At 44.9% G+C, this 20,981-nt stretch overlaps 1 protein-coding gene across 5 annotated transcripts in view; it reads left to right on the top strand.

Moving 5' to 3' along the window:
• CPNE4 (copine 4) overlaps positions 1–19,123 on the top strand; it is a 448,796-nt gene extending 429,673 nt beyond the window's left edge. For all 5 annotated transcript variants that reach the window (XM_084754390.1, XM_084754394.1, XM_084754392.1 and 2 more), the window contains 4 exons: positions 545–596; positions 3,020–3,153; positions 10,023–10,259; positions 17,291–19,123. In XM_084754390.1, coding sequence (XP_084610516.1) covers positions 545–596; positions 3,020–3,153; positions 10,023–10,259; positions 17,291–17,425 — 558 coding nt within the window. In that variant the 3' untranslated portion in view covers positions 17,426–19,123. The remainder of the gene's footprint in view (positions 1–544; positions 597–3,019; positions 3,154–10,022; positions 10,260–17,290) is intronic.
• Positions 19,124–20,981: the final 1,858 nt, after the last annotated feature.

Here is a 20,981-nt window from a genome sequence, read left to right as displayed (position 1 = left end):
ATTTCACCTGTGTGCACCTCAAGATCCCTGTGCACGGTGATTCTGTGTATCAGGATGATCCTTAAATGTCAACCGCTTAGCTGGTGCCTCTATAAGCAATACCAAGTCTATCCAACAGCTTACGTTAGTTGAGTTTTTTTTTTTTTTAATTTCTGTGTGCAAGTAAAAGCTGATTCAACTTTAACCCTTCAGTCTATGGCCAGTTGAGTTTAGAAACTATTTATAGGTACCTTTTCTTAAACTTTTACTTTTTTCCTTTTTCTTTCTTTCTCTTTTTTCCACCTTTAAATATGTTTTACTCTCCCCCTCCTGCCAGCATTTATCTGATTCTAGAAAAATCTTCCTGTCACCTTAGCTCCACAGGGAGCTGAGAATTCACCCTCTGGCTCAGATTGATTGTATACAGGCTTAAAATGGTGCCTGCAGCTTAACTCATCAATGTACATGCCATTTGTTTTCAAACCCCAAGCCCCTGGTGCCTCCTTATTAGATTCAAGTTGTAATTCTCCTTTCCTCCTCTTTTAAATTTTTAATTGGTGTCTAGGTCTCTCATGACTTTGCAATCAACTTTAATGAAGACAACCCAGAATGTGCAGGTAAGTCATAACTCTAAGGAAAGCCAGCGTCGCGTCGTAGAGCCTAACTGTGTGCACTCTTCTAGGCTCAGCGTCTTCCTACTAACACACAGCGCCTGGGTTGTTAGTGGCCACAGCTCAGAAATAGGCTCTGAGAATCCAACTAAGCCACGCCGCTCCACAGAGAACGGAGCGCTACGTTACAGAGTGGGACTGTGCACCCTGCAAGAGACAGAATGCAGGAGGAAATCGGGCTTTGACCAACACCCTGGATTCCCCTAGCCAAAATAAAGTTAACCAAAATAAAATGAGCTAAAATCATAATGGATCAAAATTAAATTCTAGTTTTTTGGGGTTTTTTTAATGAGAGAATGGTCCATGATGGAGAAAGATGAAGCACTCTCTCTCTCTCTCTCTCTCTCTCTCTCTCTCTCTCTCTCTCTCTCTCTCTCTCTCTCTCTTTCTCTGCTTTTCATTTGGACTTTTCCCAATTTCCTCTCTGGGCAGGTTTACGGAAAGAGGGAAAGATAGGAGCTTTCATGGTTCTGTGCAAGAGAGTGCTCAAAGATTTAAAGGCTCAGTCTAGTCCGTTTTACTTTGTTTTCTCCTACCTAGAATTTCCTGAGCACGCTTTCACAAAACAATGACGCCGAAAGAGCAATGAGAATTATGATACGTTCTGCCTTCGAATAAGTAGCAACCAGAGCCAAGTGCCTTTGAGGCTGGGAAGGCAGACATTTCTAGGGCATAAGTGTCCATGTTTCTCTTCTCCTCCTTATTGAGGAAAAAGTGGGCTGCACCACGGTAGGCGGAGACGTAGTGAAGGGTGGAGAACATTCTGAACATTCTGAACATTCTGAAATTCCTTTCTCAAAGTTGGCATTTAGTGTCACTATGACACTATGACATCAGTACCACTGCATCTGAGCACAGTGACCTCAAAGTCACAATCTCCATTATCCTAGTATTCCTTCCCCCATCGCTGAACCCCACCTTACTGTGATTTGGGCTCCCCTATTCTCCAGACACCCCCCATCTAGCTGAAGCCCTGAGCTTCCAGGTCAGGTTTAGACTCTGTCACAAGACAGTAAAGTGGTTTCCCACTAAAGGCGACTGGAGTACACACCCTGGTGTTTGCCATTTCACGCTGTCACAGTCCAGCTGCCTAATAGCTTTGGAAAGGAAATCAAACTTGCTTATCTTAAGCAAAAGTTTTCGTGCCAGAAAAAAAAAGGGGGGGGGAAAAAAGAGCTTCTGTTTGGCATCCCTTTGCTTTTGTTCCACATAGTAAAATAATTTGGTGTCTACCTTTGGAATGACAGGCTCCAGGCTGGCCAAGGTGGGCGGAGTATTTCCAATAAGGTTAGAAACCTATATAAGGGAAAACGATATAGAACTTGCTCATCCGAATTGTCCATAAGCTGATTTGCAGCATGTGATGGCTTTGGAAAGCAATTCTGTGACTGCCTATGGTCATAAGCAAGAGCAGAGTGCGGCTTTGGTACCAGGAAGGATAGAAATATGAAATAGAAAAGTCATATAGGCAGCAACAGCATGCATGTGAATAAAATGGATTTATAACGGCAGTTTATTCATAATGGTCTTCTGTGGGGACAGACTGTAATGGGGCTGACAGAACTGCCTCTCCCAGCAGAATCCCAGCCTTTTCTATGTCCTGAGCTCATGTGACCTCAGGGTGAATGTCCTTCTTTAAGTGAATGGTTGACATCAAGTCATCTCATAACTACCAGCCTATGAGCATGCAGGCTGTGTGCACACTCAAGGATCATCCATGTGTGCTCAGCCCTGCTGTGAGCTCCTTGCGGGGATACAGATGTGAATAAGTCATGATCCTTGGCTTTAGTGGGAGTAATAGAGCTATGGTCACACATGCCTGTGACAGTTATAGGCAGTCCAGGGATGCTTACTCTAAAATCAACAACATGATTTAAAAAACAAAAACAAACAAACCAAGCAACCCACTCAAGCCACCTTGCTTAGTGGTTCTTTCAGCTCAAACACCTGCACTTACATGCTAAGTCTGCAACTCACTTTCTCTGGGACCTGGGGCAGTCCGTGTAACTTGTGTACGCCTCTGCTTTTTCACCTGTAAAATAGGAGCAGCCTCTGCCTCCTTACACCATAGCAGGCTAATAAAGGCTCACACGTTGGGGGGGGGGGACAATTCGTGGAAACAGTTGCTTTGGACAACTCACTGTGATTTGATTTCAGTGGGGGGAGGGAGGCAGCAATATACTGACCTAGTATTTCTTCTTGTGTTAAGATTCTGCATGTGGTATGCATGAGGACTATCGGGAGAAAGTTTTGTTGTTGTTGATGTTGTTGTTGTTGTTTGTTTGTTTGTTTGTTTTGCTTTTGTGTGAATGGAAACATATATGAGGGGACTATGGAACTGTTGATTTTTTTTTCAAATCTCACCTTAGGGATTCAAGGAGTCGTCGAAGCCTATCAGAGCTGTCTTCCCAAGCTCCAGCTTTATGGTCCCACTAACATTGCCCCCATCATACAGAAGGTTGCCAAGTCAGCCTCAGAGGAGACAAACACTAAGGAGGCGTCGGTAAGGAAAGGGGCAGGGGCTCACCCGGCCTGGCTCGGATATTGGCTGTAACGCCCATGCTAGCCTGACAATCAGTTCTAGTTTTTTTTCTCTGTCTTCGATATCTTCATCTAAGAAAAGATGAAGTTAATTCGACCCAAATCTGCTGGCATGGTGAAGCTTAGGGTAGACACAAATGTCTCTCTTTGTCTGAACACAAACGCATTATAGTGGAAGCTACCGAATTCCCTGGATTTTTATCATGCACACCTCTTGTCTCAGGAAATGAGACATAAGTCTAACAATAGGCTTGTTTTCCAATTTACGCAGACTACAGATAGAAGCAGTGTGTGCCACTTAAAGAAAACAGTAGTTGAAGGGCTGGGGAAGTGCTCAGGGGGAAAGAGTTATGGTTTCTCTCTTAACCTGGCTAGAACTCAAATAATTGAGACGGGACTATTATATTGTTTAACACGCTTTACAGCACCACGACTGCGCAATGTGAGCCTGTATCAGCTCTCTATGCTAGTCTGGCTTCCTCCCAGCGTACATCCCGGAGTTACTCGCACTTTATGGCATTCTCTGCTCAGCTGCTCTGGGGCTCTGTCCCTGGCTGAATCCTCTCTTCCTCTCTTTCTTTTCTCCTTCCCTGGTGGGCAGGAAGTCCGGCCCTTTTTCTCTCCCCTGCTCAGCTTGGCTGCTAAGCTGTTTTATTGGCAGACCAGGAGACAATTGGGGAACAAAATGTACACAACACTGAGACAGGAGATTCTCAGAACAAGCATTGGAACCAGATGTAAGGGGCACAGAAATCAGCATTTGACTCTTTACACGGGGCACAATAACATTGCGCCTACATGAAAGAGCACTTGCGCTGTAACCATGAGAAAGTGAATTTGAAGCCACAGCACATACATAAAAATCCAGGCATGGTTGTGCATGCCTACAAGCCCAGATTAACTCAAAAGTCAGAGGCAGCCTAATACCTAGAGTTCTCTGGCCATGGAGCTTAGCTGAAACCTTGAACTTCAGGGTAAGTGAGAGGCTCTCTCGAAACAATAAAGTGGAGAAAGACAGAGGAAGGCACCCAATATCCTGCTCTGACCTCCATCCACATGTGTGCACACGGGTGCATGCACCACCACACTCCAGTGAAACACAGAGGGGGGTTCTACTTCATGGTGATGAAGAACAGTAATACAAAATACCACAACAGGGTCTGGAGAGATAGCTCAGAGGCTAAGAGCACTGACTGCTCTTCCAAAGGTCATGGGTTCAATTCCCAGTGACCTCATGGTGCCTCACAACCATCTATAATGTGATCTGGTGCCCTCTTCTGGTGTGCCCGGAAAAACACTATGTACTTAATACATAAATAAATCTTAAAAAAGAGAGAGAGAGAGAGAGAGAGAGAGAGAGAGAGAGAGAGAGAGAGAGAGAGAGAGAACATTCTACCCTTATCTTGCCATCACTCCCCTAACCTGCTTGCACTGCACCCCTATTCCCTGTGTTAGGATGGATTGGGGACCAGATTTTTATTAAATCTCAGCCACTACTTTCATGCACTGGAGCATGTCCTCTCTCAGTTACCCAGAGACAGATGTGACAATTCTGTTCTTTGTCCTCACTCACTCCCCTTATATAGACATTCCCATAGTATCTCCCATTTAATATAAAGCTGTGCCTCCTTGGTCTCACTTTCCCTTTAGCAACTCTCCAGGTGTTATCACCCTAGGCAGCCAATTCATTGGGAGTCAGCTGCTTTGCTTGTCTCCATCTCTCCTCATGCTAGCCCCTCTCCACAAGCCTGTGGGAGTTTCCTCCCCTATTTCCTCTGAAGACTGTACTTGTCAAAGCTAGACATTCCATCCTGATGTCTCTGGTAGACTCCATAGAGATGGAGTCTGCCTTCTCCTCTTCCTCCCCACCCCCTCGTTCTATGGCTCCTCACATCTCCATGCCGAATCTCCAGAATTCAGCCTTTGAATCTCCTCTGTTCTCTCTCTGGGGTGATCTTGTTCATTGTTGTGGCCTCAGATGCTATAGCTTCTTGTATGCTACGATTCTCAAATATGTATCATTTGCCCAATTCTGCCTCTGAACTTCAGATTCATCATTCAGCTGTTTCTCAACATCTCCATCTGGATGGTGAAAGCACAGATGCAGCCTCTCCAACTCAGAGCCCTCTGTTGTCCTCTCTCTCTCTCTCTCTCTCTCTCTCTCTCTCTCTCTCTCTCTCTCCCTCTCTCTCTCTCTCTCTCTCTCTCTCTCTCCCTCTCCCTCTCCCTCTCCCTCTCTCTCTCTCTCTCAGTTACTTCCTCCCCACACACCTGTTGAGCCTTCCCTCCTTGAATCCCTGTCTTCCTGGACTTTATCACTATGCCCCGAGTTGCTCAAGCTATCACCTTGAAGTAACCTGGGCTCCTTGGCTTACCCCGTGTCTTTTCTTCTCCTTGTTTCCTCTTGCTTAATGACCCACAGCCCTAAGCAACGTAAAACCACAATACACATTCATTACCTCCACATTTTCTGTGGATCAGAGACTCAAGCAGAGCTGGCTGGTGTGGCCCAGGCTTAGGTCTCTCCCAAGGTTGCAGTTAAGACACTGGCTGGGGATGAGGTCCTTCGAAGGGTGGCCTGAGGCTGAAAGATCTGCTAATCAGATGGCTTAGTCATATGCCTGGCGTGTGGATGCTGGTTTCTGGTCAGAGACCTCATTCCTTCATTGTCCAAGAGAATACTAAAGCCTCCCGTAGCACAGCGGCTCGCCCTACTCAGGCTACTCAAGATAAATAAGGAATAACTGTGTCTCCTAACTTACCACAGAAGACTCACTCCATCATCTCATAATACCCTGGACCATTCCAATTCGGTATGAGGAAAGACAACACAAGGACATAAACTAGGAAATAAAAATGGCTGGATGCCATCTTGAAATCCTGCTAACACTAGCGCCCCCTCCCCCCCCCCCCCCCCCCCCCCGCTCCAATCTATCAGTTAGTTGTGATGCTAATCTATCTTCAACCTATAACTCCCGTCTTACCACTTCTTACTACCTGCATGGCTACTGTCTGCTCTGTACCACTGTTTTCATCGATATCAAAGCAAATCCTAAGTGGATTTTGTACTTCACCTTTCCCTTGGTGTGCTCCATGCAGAAGAAATGAGACTGAAAAAAAAAAAAAACAATTATGGGCCTGGCAGTGTAACTCAGTAGACAGAGTGCTTGCTTAGCATGCAGAAAGCCCTGGACTTAATCCCTATGATGGCATAATATAGGTAATGCCAACATTCATGAAGTGAAGACAGGAGGATTAGAAGTTTCTGGTCATCCTCAGCTACCCTGAAATATGCAAGTCAATCTCTCTAGCCCCTAAAATAGATTTTTAAAAATTAAACTAAAACCGCATTCTTGTCAAAACTGGGCAAGGGGAAGCTGAGAAGGCCAGGCTCCTTTTCTTTGTTTATAAGAGCGTCTCATACATCTTTGCAATTCCCTGCAGCTTAACTTTAAGAGTAGATGCTTTCAACGCCCCCCCGCTGGAGTACCAGGGCCTACAAAAGTGAAAGGACAACAGCAAAGATACAGGTGTGGATTTTGTGCCAATAGAAGCCAACATGAGGTTGTGGCCGCCACTAACAACTCCAAGGCCAGGTGTGTCTGCTTTTGAGGAGACTGAGATAACCAAAAGGAAGAACCGCATGTAAAAATCATCTATAAACAAAACGCCAGATAAATAACACCTCCTGGATATGTGTGAATTTACATATTCGCTAGCAGTTTCTCCCACTGTTGGACACTGTGGCCTGGGGTTCCTCGTTACCCCTAATGAGGGGCATGAACTTATACTCCTTAGACAAGCTGTGTCAGGGGATCTTGCAATAGGATTTTTCTTTTTGATATTCTCTTGATATTGTAGAATTCTTCTAGGGGTGAACATGCCTCTCCATAGACCTCAGGTATCCTCATAGATGATAATAGTTCACACGTGAGCACTTCCCCAAGCTGACTTTGGAATGAGCTGTTGCTACTGCTTTATTTGGAAATTTCCATCTGGTTCAATACCGTAGTCTATAACTTATTAAAGTTAGTACATTAAACTAGGAAGAAACAGATTCTAGAGTATTTGCTCTGTCCGCTCTCTTGACTCCAGAGAGTTCTTAACTTTTGATGTTGTTGTGAGTTAGCGTGTTTCTCTTCATTCTTACTCACGCACTAGTCTTCGTACTGCTGAGGACCAACCCACGATTTCCCGTGCCTGACAAGTGCTCTACCAGTAAGCTATAATCCCTCTGCCTGGAACATCTTAATCTCCCACACTTACATCCTGCAATGACCAGGCATATTTTGGGGACTATGTGGAAAGTTCTCTTGGGGTTCGGCCTGGGTTTCATCTGCCTAAACCTCTTCCCTCCCATCTCACAGTGAAGCTAGCGTAGTGTACTCATGATGGACCACATCCGCACTCAGTTCCAAAGGGTCTCTCTGCACTGACAGATGCAGTCCTCACTCTGACCGCCATCTCGGCTGAGCCCTGTGGCAGCCTCTCTACATGGAGAGGGAACAGGAAGGCTGAAAAACAAGTGCCAGCCAGAACATCCTTCACGTGCATGCTAGGAGAACCATCACATTGACATGGAACAAGTCCTGCCCATCTCCCAGCAGTGTTCCCCACCATCATAACCCAAAGGAAATACAACCCAAATCCTAGACACAACTGTAAATTCTGTAGTGACCACATTTTTAAAAAGGCAAAAGAAGCCAGCCACAGTGGTACATACCTGTAATCCTGTGAGTTCGAGGCCAGCCTGGTCTACAAAGTGAGTCCAGGATGGCCAAGGCTGCACAAAGAAACCCTAGTTCAAAACAAACAAACAAACAAATAAAAGAAAAACAAGGAGATACATTTTAATATCCTTTACTAATATAAAGTCCCAACTAGCCAATGTATTATCATTTTAGCATCTGATTCATATAAAAATTATACTTTGGGGATTTTTTTATATTAAGACTTTAAAAAATTTTTGTTTTTTACACTTAATGACATCTCAGTTTGGGTGCTGAGTTATCATAAACACTTGATCTTTATTTGGATAAGTTGATAGATGAAAGTATCAATCCATTTATTTGATTTGTTCTAAGCATACTTTAAAAGTGTCCAGTAACTGAACTGGGTATCTATTTTTTAAACTTAAAATTCGGATCCTCTCTTACACTGGCCACATTTGAAAAGCTCAATACTTGCACGAGGTTAGTAACTACTACACTGGACAACACATGTGTAAATTTTCAAAGGTCTTCAAGCTGAAGGAGACCACATAAATGATCTTGTCCCTTCCTGTCTTTTGAAAAATAAAGCTGAGATGATAGCATAAAAGGATATTCCAGGCCTCACAGGATGCTTCGAAGCCAGTTCTCCTGACTTCCAGTCTCCTGCTATCTACCTATACTGAGCTTTGTGATAGTCAGCAAAATTATTATTAGAATTAAGCTACAATCAGATGTGCAGCTAGATCTTCATGTGGGTCCCCCTCCCCCAAACTGGAACAGGGGCCTTCTCTGGCTCTGAGGCCAGCCTCTGGATCCTGTTCTCCTAACTAGGCTGCCTTGTCTTGCCTTAGTGGAAGAAGGTGCACTTAATCCTACAGCAAATTAACGTGCTGGGCTGGGTTGGCACCCGTGAGGGTCCTCCACTTCTCTGAGGAGAAGGAAAGGGGAGAATGGGAGAAAGTGGCATATGAGGCGTGTACTGGGAGGAGGGAGGCTGCAATAAGGATTTAAAGTAAGTAAATAAATACATTTAAAAAAAAAAGAATTAAGTTATAGCTATTGTGCCTCAATTCATCATGACCTTAAGCCTTCAGGGGCTACCTGGCATAGGCTGAAAGCATATCTATTGTTGACCTGAAGCCCTGATCGTCTAGGTAATGGCTGAGAACCTAAAAATATATAGAGTCAACAAAGGTCTTGAGGTCTCTCTAAAGTTAATGGGAAGACAGAGGGAGGTCCAGTAGGCTGGAAAGATGGGGGACTGTCTAAAAGATGGGCACTGGAAGACAAATGTCCTAAGCGGGGTAGCGTTGAACGAAGGCCAGCTCTGGTTTGGCTGAGTAAGCTATTGTGAAGTTGATGTGAGGGTCAGAAGACCTGGGAAGGCTGGGGAGGTGACAGTCCAGGAGTGAAGGTGTGGCTGTCATCCAGAGACAAAACCACCAGCCCATTTGACCCAGGCACCAAATTGGTAGATAAGAATAAGCAGATAACGTTAAAGGAGCCGGAAGTTTTGGGATTGCTGGAGGATAGTTTGGAATCTACTTTGGAGAGCCTTTGAGGAAAATATCCTGCCTTGGGAAATGTGAGTCATCAGAGAATGAGCTCCTATGGTTTTCTGAGACCGTAGGTTGTAGTTAAGGCAGAAATAGAAATCAAATGAGGAAGCCTTTGTATACAGCAAAGCACAGATATCCTGTCAGTTTTGTTCAGTGGGCTATAAATTTAGTTTCACATTTAGGATATTATTTTATTAGTACAATTTTCATCTTCATGCGTATTATTTATAGAAATGTTGTAACATATGGAACATGCTTCAAAAAATAAAACAAATTGGATAACTGAGGGCAAAAAACAAAGCAAGATTGACCACACATTGATAATTGTCGATGCCTCATAATGTGTCCCACAGAGGTGCCCAGGCTATTAGGTTTTTCACTAGATTTTTCTTAATAAAAAGTTAAGGAAACAAACAGACAAAAATGTCTATTTTCCCTGCTGCTCTGGTCATTCTGCAAGGAGGCCACCTAGACATAGATACACACCTAATACTGTGCTGTCGTTTTCTCTCCCGCCTCTTCCTTCGTCCTTCAACTTTTGGTCTGACCGCTGACCCCAGCAATACTTCATCCTGCTGATCCTGACAGACGGTGTCATCACAGACATGGCTGACACCCGAGAGGCCATCGTGCATGCCTCCCACCTCCCCATGTCCGTCATCATCGTGGGCGTGGGGAATGCCGACTTCAGCGACATGCAGATGCTGGACGGCGATGATGGAATTCTAAGGTCACCTAAGGGAGAGCCTGTCCTTCGAGACATCGTCCAGTTTGTGCCCTTCCGGAACTTCAAACACGTATGCATAGAGGTCGTGGGGAGGGGGCAACGTCACGTCTCTCACATGTTGGTAGTGACCCTGCTATCCTTGAAGTAGCATCAGCCGACCCTGTCTAGGCTGAGCAAGTCCTATAGGAAGGATATACATACCATAACTATCTAGGGAAAGAAGCATATACATACAGAGTTACAAATAAGAAGCCGTGGTGACTATAGTTGACCAAAAAAAAAATTTTTTTTAAAGCTCGCCTTCGCTCATGAAGTTTAGGATCTCTGGTCCCTTTAGGGTTGCCATAGCCAATTGGGAAGCATATTGGTTGCCCAAGGATACCTGGGAAAGGAACAGGGATAAGCTAAAATTTAGCCTGGCCCTGCCAGCAGCAGATTATCTCTGCTTGGCAAAAGCTGATAGGCACTTAAGCCCTCCCAGCATAGTGAACAGCCTTGGCAGTCTAGTCTGCTCATCCACCTGCGCTCTATTGGTTTGTACAGTCGTGAGCCACTATCCATTGTAATCAGTAAAGCAGAGTTGTGCTTTCTCATTGGCTGGGAGAAACATTCTAGATAATTCCCTCGTATGCTGTTGAGAAGACGTGCCAATTTGGAGATAATTATTAAGTCTGTATAGTCAGGACTATTCTGGAGTTTCCACAAACCCCACCCCAAAAGAAGTTGTGATAGCCAACATTAAGACTTTCTTGGGTTCAGAAAAGGCCCTTTCAGAGATGCCCAGAATGTGTCTGGGAGACCATGAAAGTATTGTAGGTGGCCACAGAGAGTCTCCTGTATACTTTACTTCGTAGGCTCTTGTAAACACTGTCTACCAACAGCACTTATCCCCTGCCCCTGTTCTCCACTACATCCATGGATTCTGTTCTACTGTTGCTGCCACCATTTTAAGGGGACGTGCTAAACATGAGCTCCTAGCAGGAGGAAATAGTTTTCGGCGTCCTTTAGAGTATTTCCTCTGTACAGGTTACCATGAATGCACCAATGTGTGTGTGTCCCTTCTGGAAACCTTCCTGTTAGGTTCTATAGCACCCACTCCCTATATGGGGCTCCATTGCTATTGAGGCCAGAGAAAGTTAGACACAGTACCATGTCATCCAAAGCTGGCTCTGCCACAAGTGCCACACCATCCAATGCAGGTTCTTCCACAAGTGTCACACCATCCAATGCAGGTTCTTCCACAGTGCCACACCATCCAGCACAGGTTCTCCCACAGGGCCACACCATCCAATGCAGGTTCCTCCACAGTGCCACACCATCGTGCACAGGTTTTCCCACAGGACCACACCATCCAATGTAGGTTCTCCCACAATGCCATGCCACACCATCCAGGGCGGGCTCTCTGTCACTGGATGCTTATTTAGAAAAGCCATTCTGCTCCAACAACTCTCACTCAAATGAATTTCCAACATCTTCAAAGCCAGTTTACTGGTTGTGTCCAAGCACATCAAATCCAATGTGAGCTCACCCTAGGGCCCCAGCCACACTAGTGCTGGCAATCCTAGCAACAGAGCTATTCTTGTGTGCTCTCCAGGCATGGCTGCCAGCACCTCTGTCTCTCTGTGACAGACTGAACCCTAGATTCCATGTCCTATCTAACCTATAAGAAAAGTGACTGTGAGCCAGGTGTGGTGGCTCACACCTTTAATCCCAGCACTCGGGAGTCAGAGGCAGGCAGATCGCTGTGAGTTCGAGGACAGCCTGGTCTACAAAGTGAATCCAGGACAGCCAAGGCTAACACAGAGAGACCTTGTGTCAAAAACAAACAAACAAACAAAAAACACACCAAAAAAAGAAAGAAAGAAAAAAGAAAAAAAGAAAGAAAAGTGACTCCAGGGCTCCCTGAATCTGTTCATCATCCTACTGCCATGTGAATACTATTCTCTCTCTCTTTTTTTTTTTTAAAGAGGGCCACACTGTAATTAAAAGCATTAAATCAATCCCCTGCTGCAAAGCTGAGTGTAGAGGGCAGTTTCAAGTTGCAGTAGAAGCTGACCTCACCATGAGACCTTAGGTCAATGCTGTAGGGGAAGAGAAACTGCCCCCCACATCCCACCCTCCACTTTTCCAGGAAGGAGGTTTCTGAAGACAAGTCCCTGAGGCTCCCCCAAGCTCTTGAGCTGTCTTCTATGGGAATCAAAGTGTGGCATCAAAAAGGCCTAGCATCGTCCTCATGAAAGGGTGTGCTGGGCTGGCTCAATTTGCTGCAGTTGTGTCACATGACACGCTGACCTTCCTAACGTCCCTGAAGGAGAGGGAAGGCTGTTTTCATGGCGTTTTTCTGGCCTTCTCTCAGGCAGGCCAAATAACAGTAGATGCGCCAACTTGTCATTTGAAACTAATCATCCTATACCTCATCATGTACACACACAAAAGCAATAGCACTGAGGCATGAAAGGCACTCACCTCACATTCATGGAGTAGGTGCTGTAGGAGGAACACACCAGACACACTGGTTCCTCATCCAGCATGCCTCTGAGAGACAGCCCTGACTGGATCAGTGAGGGAATGAAGAAAAGCACAGACATACAGACACACACAGAGGTTGGGGTCGGCTGGACTTGGCTCTCATGTGGACGATGCAGCACCCAGGAAGCAGTCGAATAAGGGACACAGGTTTAGCTAATTGAGATAGGATCGGCCTCGGTAGGGGACAGACTTTAGGCCGTAAACACAGCGCGATATGCTACGGTGGTCGTTTTCTGTACACACTATCAACATCCTCATCCATTCCTAAGGAAAGCTTTGTCATCCTTCTGAGCCTCACCTGGGAAAGTCTTTCCTATTCCCATGGGGGCTGAAGCACTGGGGTGTTTTGCATAGCCCTACCATGTCAACAATGTGCGTTGACCCGGGACTTCACAGAAAAAAGTCCACATACTAAGCAGTCCGTGGATGGAGGAGAATAACTTACGGTCATTCCCAACATGTGTGTGTATTGTGTAAGTATGTGGTATGTGTATGTATGTGTACATGTGTGAATGTGTGAGTAGGTAGGACTGTGTATATGAAGGCCAAGCATTGACATCACGAGTCTTCCTCTATAACTTTCCACCTTATTATTTTGAGACAGAGTCTCTCAGTGAATCCATCCTCACTGACCTAACTGGCCAAGGAGCCTCAAGGATCTGCCTGTCTCCTTCTCTACCCACAGCTTGGCAATTAGGTGAAAGTTGGGCATTCAGACTCAGGTCCCCCATGCTTGCAAGGCAAGCACTCGTTGACTGGACCATCTCTAACTGTGTCCAGCATTCTTCCATTGCACCATGATATCCTGATCTACAGAGTTTATGCCTGAGAACCGCGCAATTGAATCCCAAAAATAATTGCAATGAAAACCCCTCATGACTTCAAGTTTATTAGTTTAGGTGGATTCATCCCAGTCCTCAGCTGCATGCAGCTACATGTGGCCTGCAACTCACAGGTTCAACAACCCTGAGGAGGAAACTTGAGACCAGAGACAGACTCCCAGAAAAAACAAACAAACAAACAAACTTTCCCGCTTAAGCTAGGCTTGGGCAGAGAAAATGGAAGATTATTGACAGGGACAGAAGGGGGATTGGAAACAAGGGAATTGTCCACGACAGAGTTGCCCCAAGCAGGACAAGGACATGGTGACCTGCTCCTGCTCCTGCTGTGCATTTTCAGGCTCTCTGGGGTGACATGGGCAAAGCATCAGGAACATTTTCACCTACCTTATCTTCATGGGTTTCAAATTAGATTTTGAAAAACATTTCATTATCCAAGCTAATCTACTCAGAATCCAATAAGCCTTAAGTAAAAGGGAGGTGAGGAACTGATATTTTATACACGCGAGTAACCCACAGAGTTGCCTCTCTTCCTTTGCTTGGCATGATGACACGGAGCTTTGGAGTGCACAGACTCAGGCTCTGAACTATGCGGCTCTGGGGGGGGGGGGGGATGCTTAACCTTTCAGTGACACAGACTTTCAGTAAGATGAGGCAAAGGCTACAAATGCGTTGGATGGTAGAAAGTGGACTTGATGTACGATGCCCGGTCTGTGGAAGTGGTTAGTGTATGCTGCCCATATTACTGTTATTACTAGCTGATTTTGTATTTTTTTTCCTTGGCATCCAACATGTTCCTACAGCCATATGCCTGCACCAGCACAGATATGCAAGGAGATCCCGTAGGACCAGTGCTTTCCAATGAGATAGCCACTAACCACTAGCAAATATTTTCATTCAGATTCATTAAAATTGGGGCTGGAGAAATGACTTGCCGCACAGAGACTAGGTCCTGAGTTCCATCTCTAGCATTCATGTACATGTTTTTAGGGCAGACTGTGTGGGGTTGGATAACCTACTGGGGAGCTCATCCCTGGAGAAAACTGATTGTTTCCTCTCTCAACAGCCATTAATGGCTTGTGGTTCTTCATCTAGGGACATGGCCTTCTCAGAGTCCCCGGATCCACATTAGCACGTCAACTGGTGTTGTCCTTCAGTTCTTGTTCAGGTGACCAAGTTGTTGAGACTTAAGGAGCACAGCTACCCTCTCATATATAAAAGACACTATCTCAGCAGACCCCACCCCCACCCCGCCCCTCACCCCCGTCCTCTGGCTCTTGTAATCTGCCCAATCCCTCTTCCAAGACATTCCCTGGGAGTTGGGGATGGGGCTGTGTTATGATTACATCAACTGGGTCTGGGCACCAATTGCTCTTTGCATTTTGATCAGTTATGACTAGAAAGTAACTGTAACTGAAGGCTGCAAGAAGAAACTTCCTTTATGAAGGGTGAGCAAACTTTTTCTTATGTCACTAAATGTTAAAGGATGGTGGCTCCGACCGCTCCATTTGTCACTGACACAGTAGTGTGGAAATCAGCACTGTATGGTCCCTTCTGACGGTTCTTCATGATGATAAAAGGGCTGTTACCAGGAATTACATTCACATTTAGTGGAAAAAGAGAAGAATGAACGAAGAAAACAGAGCCAATGAAGTCTGTTCCCTTTAAGCAAGAAGTAAGGAGGTCTAAAATTCATCCAGAAATTTTCCATTTATATCTCATGGAGCAAATTGGGTCACATGGCCATCTCTAGCTGTAGAAAGGGCTGCGAAACCAAGTTGGTTTTGGCCTTCTAACCTTTCTAACCAGGGAAAGGTTAGAGATGAATTTTTTTTACCTCCATGTATACATGGACCATGGTCTAAGCCCAACCAATCATTTGTAAAGTAAAGGAGTTTCTGCAGGCCAGATTTCTCACAAGCTATGGCATCATCAGACCATTAGAAATCACAACTTTTCAATGATGTTTCTGATTTCTCAGATATCTTACTTTCACACTCTGTTAGAGAGTGGCTTCTGTTTCCTTCTTATTTTGCCTCTGAGATGGAGGCTTAGTGTTGGATGGTTTGATAAGGAGGATTAGAAACACAGTCCCCAGGCCCTCAGGCCAGCTCTCCTCACTGAGGAATCTCAGATATTTGTTAACTGGTTACTCTGCCCAACCTTGCAACCTCTTCAATAGCTGATACAGAGGCTGAGTCATGTGGAATTTTGGCTTCTTTTAAAAACACAAAAATAAGCAGGGCGTGGTTGCATATGCCTTCAACCCAGCCCTTGAGAGGCAGAGGCAGGTCAACCTTTGTTCATTCAAGGCCAGCCTGGTCTACAAAGTGAGTCCAGAACAGCCAAGGCTACACAGAGAAACCCTCTCTTGAAAAAGCAAAAGAACAAACAAACAAACAAACAAACACAGAAAGATTATAAGAATGTTCTTGGTTTAAATCCCAGGGGTAGAGATGTGGGACTGCTTCTGATTGTTCACAGCAGCTGACTATGATTTGCCTCATGCTCTGGCAGGAGCATGGTTTTGCCAGCTGAAGATAGTTTTTGTGACTGTGTGAAGTTTGGAATTCTTGGGCTTTTCTGAGAGTACATAAAAGCAAGGGCCTTGAGAGGCAGGGTTGGTGGTTGTTGGTCTTTTAGGGAGGCTGCTTGCAGTTGGCTAGTAGCTGTGGTCAAAGAAAAAGAAAGAAAGAAAGAAAGAAAGAAAGAAAGAAAGACAGACAGACAGACAGACATTAGATTCAGGATTTTTTTCAAATTCCTCTCTCCCCTCTACCCGTGTTTCTCACCTATCTAGTGTTAGGGGGTGAAATGGAGTTGGGGTTAAGGGTAGGAAAAAGAAGAACCCACTAAGTATTCAAGTCTGGCTGCAGGGACCACTCAAGTTGCTAGTGCAGGGGTTGTGCAGTCAGTACTAAGGGGCAGCAGACCCAGGAGTCTGGTCCTGCTCTCTATGACCCCAGAGCCCAGCATGCACTTGACCTCAACCATTCCCTGCTGCAGAATCAGCACTTACGGGGGCATTCAAGATTCTGACCGCAAGCTCATCTTCTAACTGAATGGCTACCAAGCCTGAGCCCCCCCACCTCCACCAGCATCCACCATCCACCCCCCACCCCCCACACATTAGCATGCAATTCTTCTCTCAACTCCATCGGATGCTTTTCCATCTCTAAAATGGCACTCCTCTCTCCCTTCCCTGAATTTTAAATATGTGCCCAAGTTAAATATTGCCTCCTCTTGGAGGTGTGCGGTCGTTTCTTCTAGAATACCTTGTCTAGCAGTGCCTGTGACTTTCTGTTAACAGTATGCCTCAGATTTCAACTGCCAGAACATCCTGTTAAAAATGCATCCCCCCCGGTCCGGAGCTCTGGCTACGTACTACGCATCTACACTGGTTGCTAATATTTACAGCATGGTACCTCATAGAAAGGCTTGATTTGGCCAGGCCGAGTCCCCTTCACAGAATTCCTACCTTTCCAGTAGTTCCACTGCTTTTGCCCAAGTGTCGTAAGTGTCTAAAACGGAATGCAAATTTAAACAAAACAAACACCCTCCGGGCAGTTCATCTTCAGGTGTGAATTTACATGTGTAGATGCCAGTACAAGGACACTGAGTGGACGGATGGCTGCCTGACTGGGCAAATGAGACTAACTGCCCAGAGCAGGGCTCGGAGCTTTGGGTCAGTCTGCATCTGCTTCCAGTCACGGCCCTTTCTTCCTCCCTGCAGGCATCGCCAGCTGCCCTTGCGAAGAGTGTGTTGGCTGAAGTCCCAAACCAAGTCGTGGACTATTACAATGGTAAAGGGATTAAACCAAAGTGTTCATCAGAAGTGTATGAGTCTTCCAGGACACTGGCACCATGAACTCCACACTTTTACAGAGCTCGGAGACACTGTTCCTTCTATTCCTGTTCCTGTACTTAAAAACAAAACAAAACAAACAAAAACGATAATATACATTTAAAGATAGCACGTTTCGGTGATTTCTAACTAACTTTTTTTTGGTTTTGCATGTGTAGCCCCAAGGCCTGGATCTATTAATCCCTTGTATTGTTAAAGACTTTTTACAATGAAATCCAGTTAATAACATACTCTTTACAGCATGTCGCCTTGGAATAAAACGGTATATGTATCCATTTTTTATACTGGTTTGTTGAAATTTTGCTAAATTTCTTATTATCTTTACACTGTAAAGCATTTTGAAACATTTCTTGAATGTTGATTGCCAAAATGTATATTTGGCTTAATCTCCTATAGGATGAGAGACTTTTCAAAAATGGCAGATGCATGGACTGTATTTTGCATGTTATTAAAATAATAATTAAAAAATAACTTTACACTGTTTTTGCAGTTGTTACCTATAATCTCTCCCTGCTGAGAATGGTCTCTCTACTAAATAAATTTATCTACCTAGAGGTAGTCTTTTTGAAGTAGGTCTGGGTCATTTAGCCCAGTACCCATCTTTACACACTCCCGTGTACACACACATTTCTGAGAATCTTGTTCTAATTCAGCTTCTCTAATGCAGTGCCTGAGGTTCTGCATGTCTCACAAGGTCCTCCATGATGCTAATGCATTCCTTGCACTGCATGAGGACTGGCGAGGTTCTGAACTTGAGGCTTCCTCCATAGAGATCAGCCCAAACAGGGCGGCTCCTAGCCTGCTTGTCAATGGCACCTCTTCCCTGTCAGCAGCACAGAGGGCTAGCAGATCTCCAAGGCGAGACTAGAAAGTAACAAGAGACTGGTTCCAGAAGCTCACAGCAGTCTCGCTGCTTTATAGGCACACCTCTTCCGCATCCAGATTGAGGAACATCCCTTCTAGCTGGCTCCCGCTTGGCTAAAAGAGGCACCACAGCTCACTGCATGGATGCTTCCATTTTCAGATCAGTTTCTAGAAATTATTTCCCAAGATTCTCCATTGGATAGGGAATGGAACCTTGTCCATGCCAAGTAACAACATGGCGCCCCAGGTTTCTGTTCTCCTCACCTGGCCTTTGAGCTCACTCTGGGGTTATCTTTTGCCCCCCCCCCTTTTTAAATCACTCTGGAGTACATCTTCTGTAACCAGAACTGCCTGGAATTGTTGTGTAGGGTTGGGGATGTTTTGTCTGAATCTAAAGTAGTCTTGGACCAAAAAAAAAAAAAAAGAAAAAGAAAAAAGAAAAAAGAAAAGAAAAGAAAAGAAAAAAGAAAAAGAAAGACTTGTTTTTGCTTTTATGATTTTCTCTTAGAGAAATGAACAAATGTTTTATAAACTACAAAAGGCACAAAGTGAAACTTATTTTTTGGTCAGAAAAATGGTGAGGTGTATACAAAACAAAAGAAATCTGTTGTCGAGGTAGTTTTTGTTTTGTTTTTTTAGGGGGAAATAATAACTAATTAAGCAAATCAAATGTCTTGTACAATTTCCAGAGTTATAATTATAGATCCGTATCTTGCAAATACATGTCAACCAAATGCATAACATTTTGGGAATGATGGTAAAAAAAATGTATGGCATAAAAAAAGTCATAAATGTTTAAATTGTATTGTTTTCTGAATAAATTGGGTACTTACAGAATTTTTTTTTCTATGAGTTGTGGTCTTGTTCCTCTTTTCAAAGCAATTTCCTGACAGTGAGATGTGTACATCACGTGCTTGAAAGGCCATCAGGGGAAGACCGGTGCTTCCGTCACTGCTTCTAAATCGAAATAGTTAAGTTCTGTATTCCAGAAATACTAATGACTGTTTTCGACTCCCAAACCAGTGTATGAACGTCTTTGTCTGTGTACTTGGTGTGTAGGAAGCACTCAGTAGATGTTTAGCCATGCAGAGGTGAACAATAAAATGAGTGAATAAACAAACAGATCTGTCCATGTGGCCTCTGATCAATCTCTGACCTGGGATAGATTTAGTAGGTGGGTTGAGTGCTCGTGACGGCCCTTTAGGGCCATGACATGAAGTGCCACGCCGTCCCCCACTATCTGCTAGGGTGTCTTCATTCAGCACGGGCTCCCTGGAATTCTGAAATAGTAAGGAGAGAGTTGAATTTGCCTAGCAAACTTTTAGGTAGTTCACTTCCCTTTTTATAGCCAGACTCAAGTTCAGCTCCAAAGAAGAGTAAAAAATATTACCTAATAGTCATTTAAGAGTATCTTATCTGCAGTTGCTATAACAAAATACCACAAACACAGTAGCTTAAATAGCAGAAATGTATTATTCATGCTTTTGAAGTCTAGGAAGTCCAAGACCAAGGTCCCAGCCATTTGGATCCTAATGGGACCTCTCTTTCTCACAGTTAGATGGCCTCTATTGTTTTTAATTATCAATATTAGTAGTAGTAGTGGCTAGCAATTAAGACACTGACACTTGTTATGTTTTAAAATAGCCTTAGTTAACCTGGGGCAGGGGCAGACATTAATCCTCTAAACTACTTCCCATAGTGGGGCAGGTATGGGATCCCTGCCTCAATCCCATGCCATCTTTTTATCAACTTCTATCAAGCTACTTCCCATCCATAATCTCAAATATTTGTTAATGTTCTTCATCTGGGAGGAGTTCTCCATCCATGTGTTTCTCTTCCATCTGACGCATGGCAGCCTTCTTCTCCTCTCCTCTCCTTCCTTGTTGTGGTGTCTCTTCTTCTTCCCGGGATTCCTCTCCCTCTCCCTCTCCCTCTCCCTCTCCCTCTCCCTCTCCCTCTCCCTCTCCCTCTCCCTCTCCTCTCTCTCTCTCTCTCTCTCTCTCTCTCTCTCTCTCTCTCCCTCCCTCCCCCTTTCTCTCTCTCTCTCTCTCTCTCTCTCTCACCTTAGCCACACCTCTATCTCCTCTGCCCCGCCCAAGTGGGATGGCTCTTTATTAATCAAAAGGTGGGTCACAGAGACAGCAAGCAGTAATTAGCATCAAAATACTTTAGTCCATCTCCCAACAAGCCTCTTGCTTTTATCATCCGTGAAATAGAAAAAAAAAGGGGGGGCGGGGGTTCCTCTGTCTATTCTTATAAGGACACTAATCCCACCACAAGAGTGCTCTCCTCATTAGCCAGCCATCTCTCAAAGTGTCTACCTGCTAAGAGCACCATGGTGGGCATCAGACCTTCCACCCCTGAACTGCGGGAGTGCACACACAGTGTCTACAACAAGAGGCCACTGTGTACCAGGCACTGTCCTAAGTCCTTGTGTGTGAGCTCATTTCCTCTCCCCAGTATCCTTGAGTTAGGGAGTATCAGGCTCTCTATGAAGAGAGCCACTCCGGCCGCCCATCTCCCAGGACAGCCTTTTGGGGACATACCTTCTAAATGGAGACTTCACATGCAGACTCTCTACTGAAGCTAGGTGGGGCCGAGTCAGCCCTTCAGGCCCTGGTAGCCATTTGGCTAACTCTCATCTGCTGGAGGGAGTGTGTAGCTCGGAGGAGCTGAGCCCTCAGTCCTGTAAGCC

This window comes from Acomys minous (genome assembly GCF_964271855.1).
Source record: "Acomys minous genome assembly, chromosome: 13".
Lineage (NCBI taxonomy): Eukaryota > Metazoa > Chordata > Mammalia > Rodentia > Muridae > Acomys > Acomys minous.
Note: the sequence above shows the minus strand (reverse complement) of the source record. Positions and strands in the feature narration are given on the sequence as shown.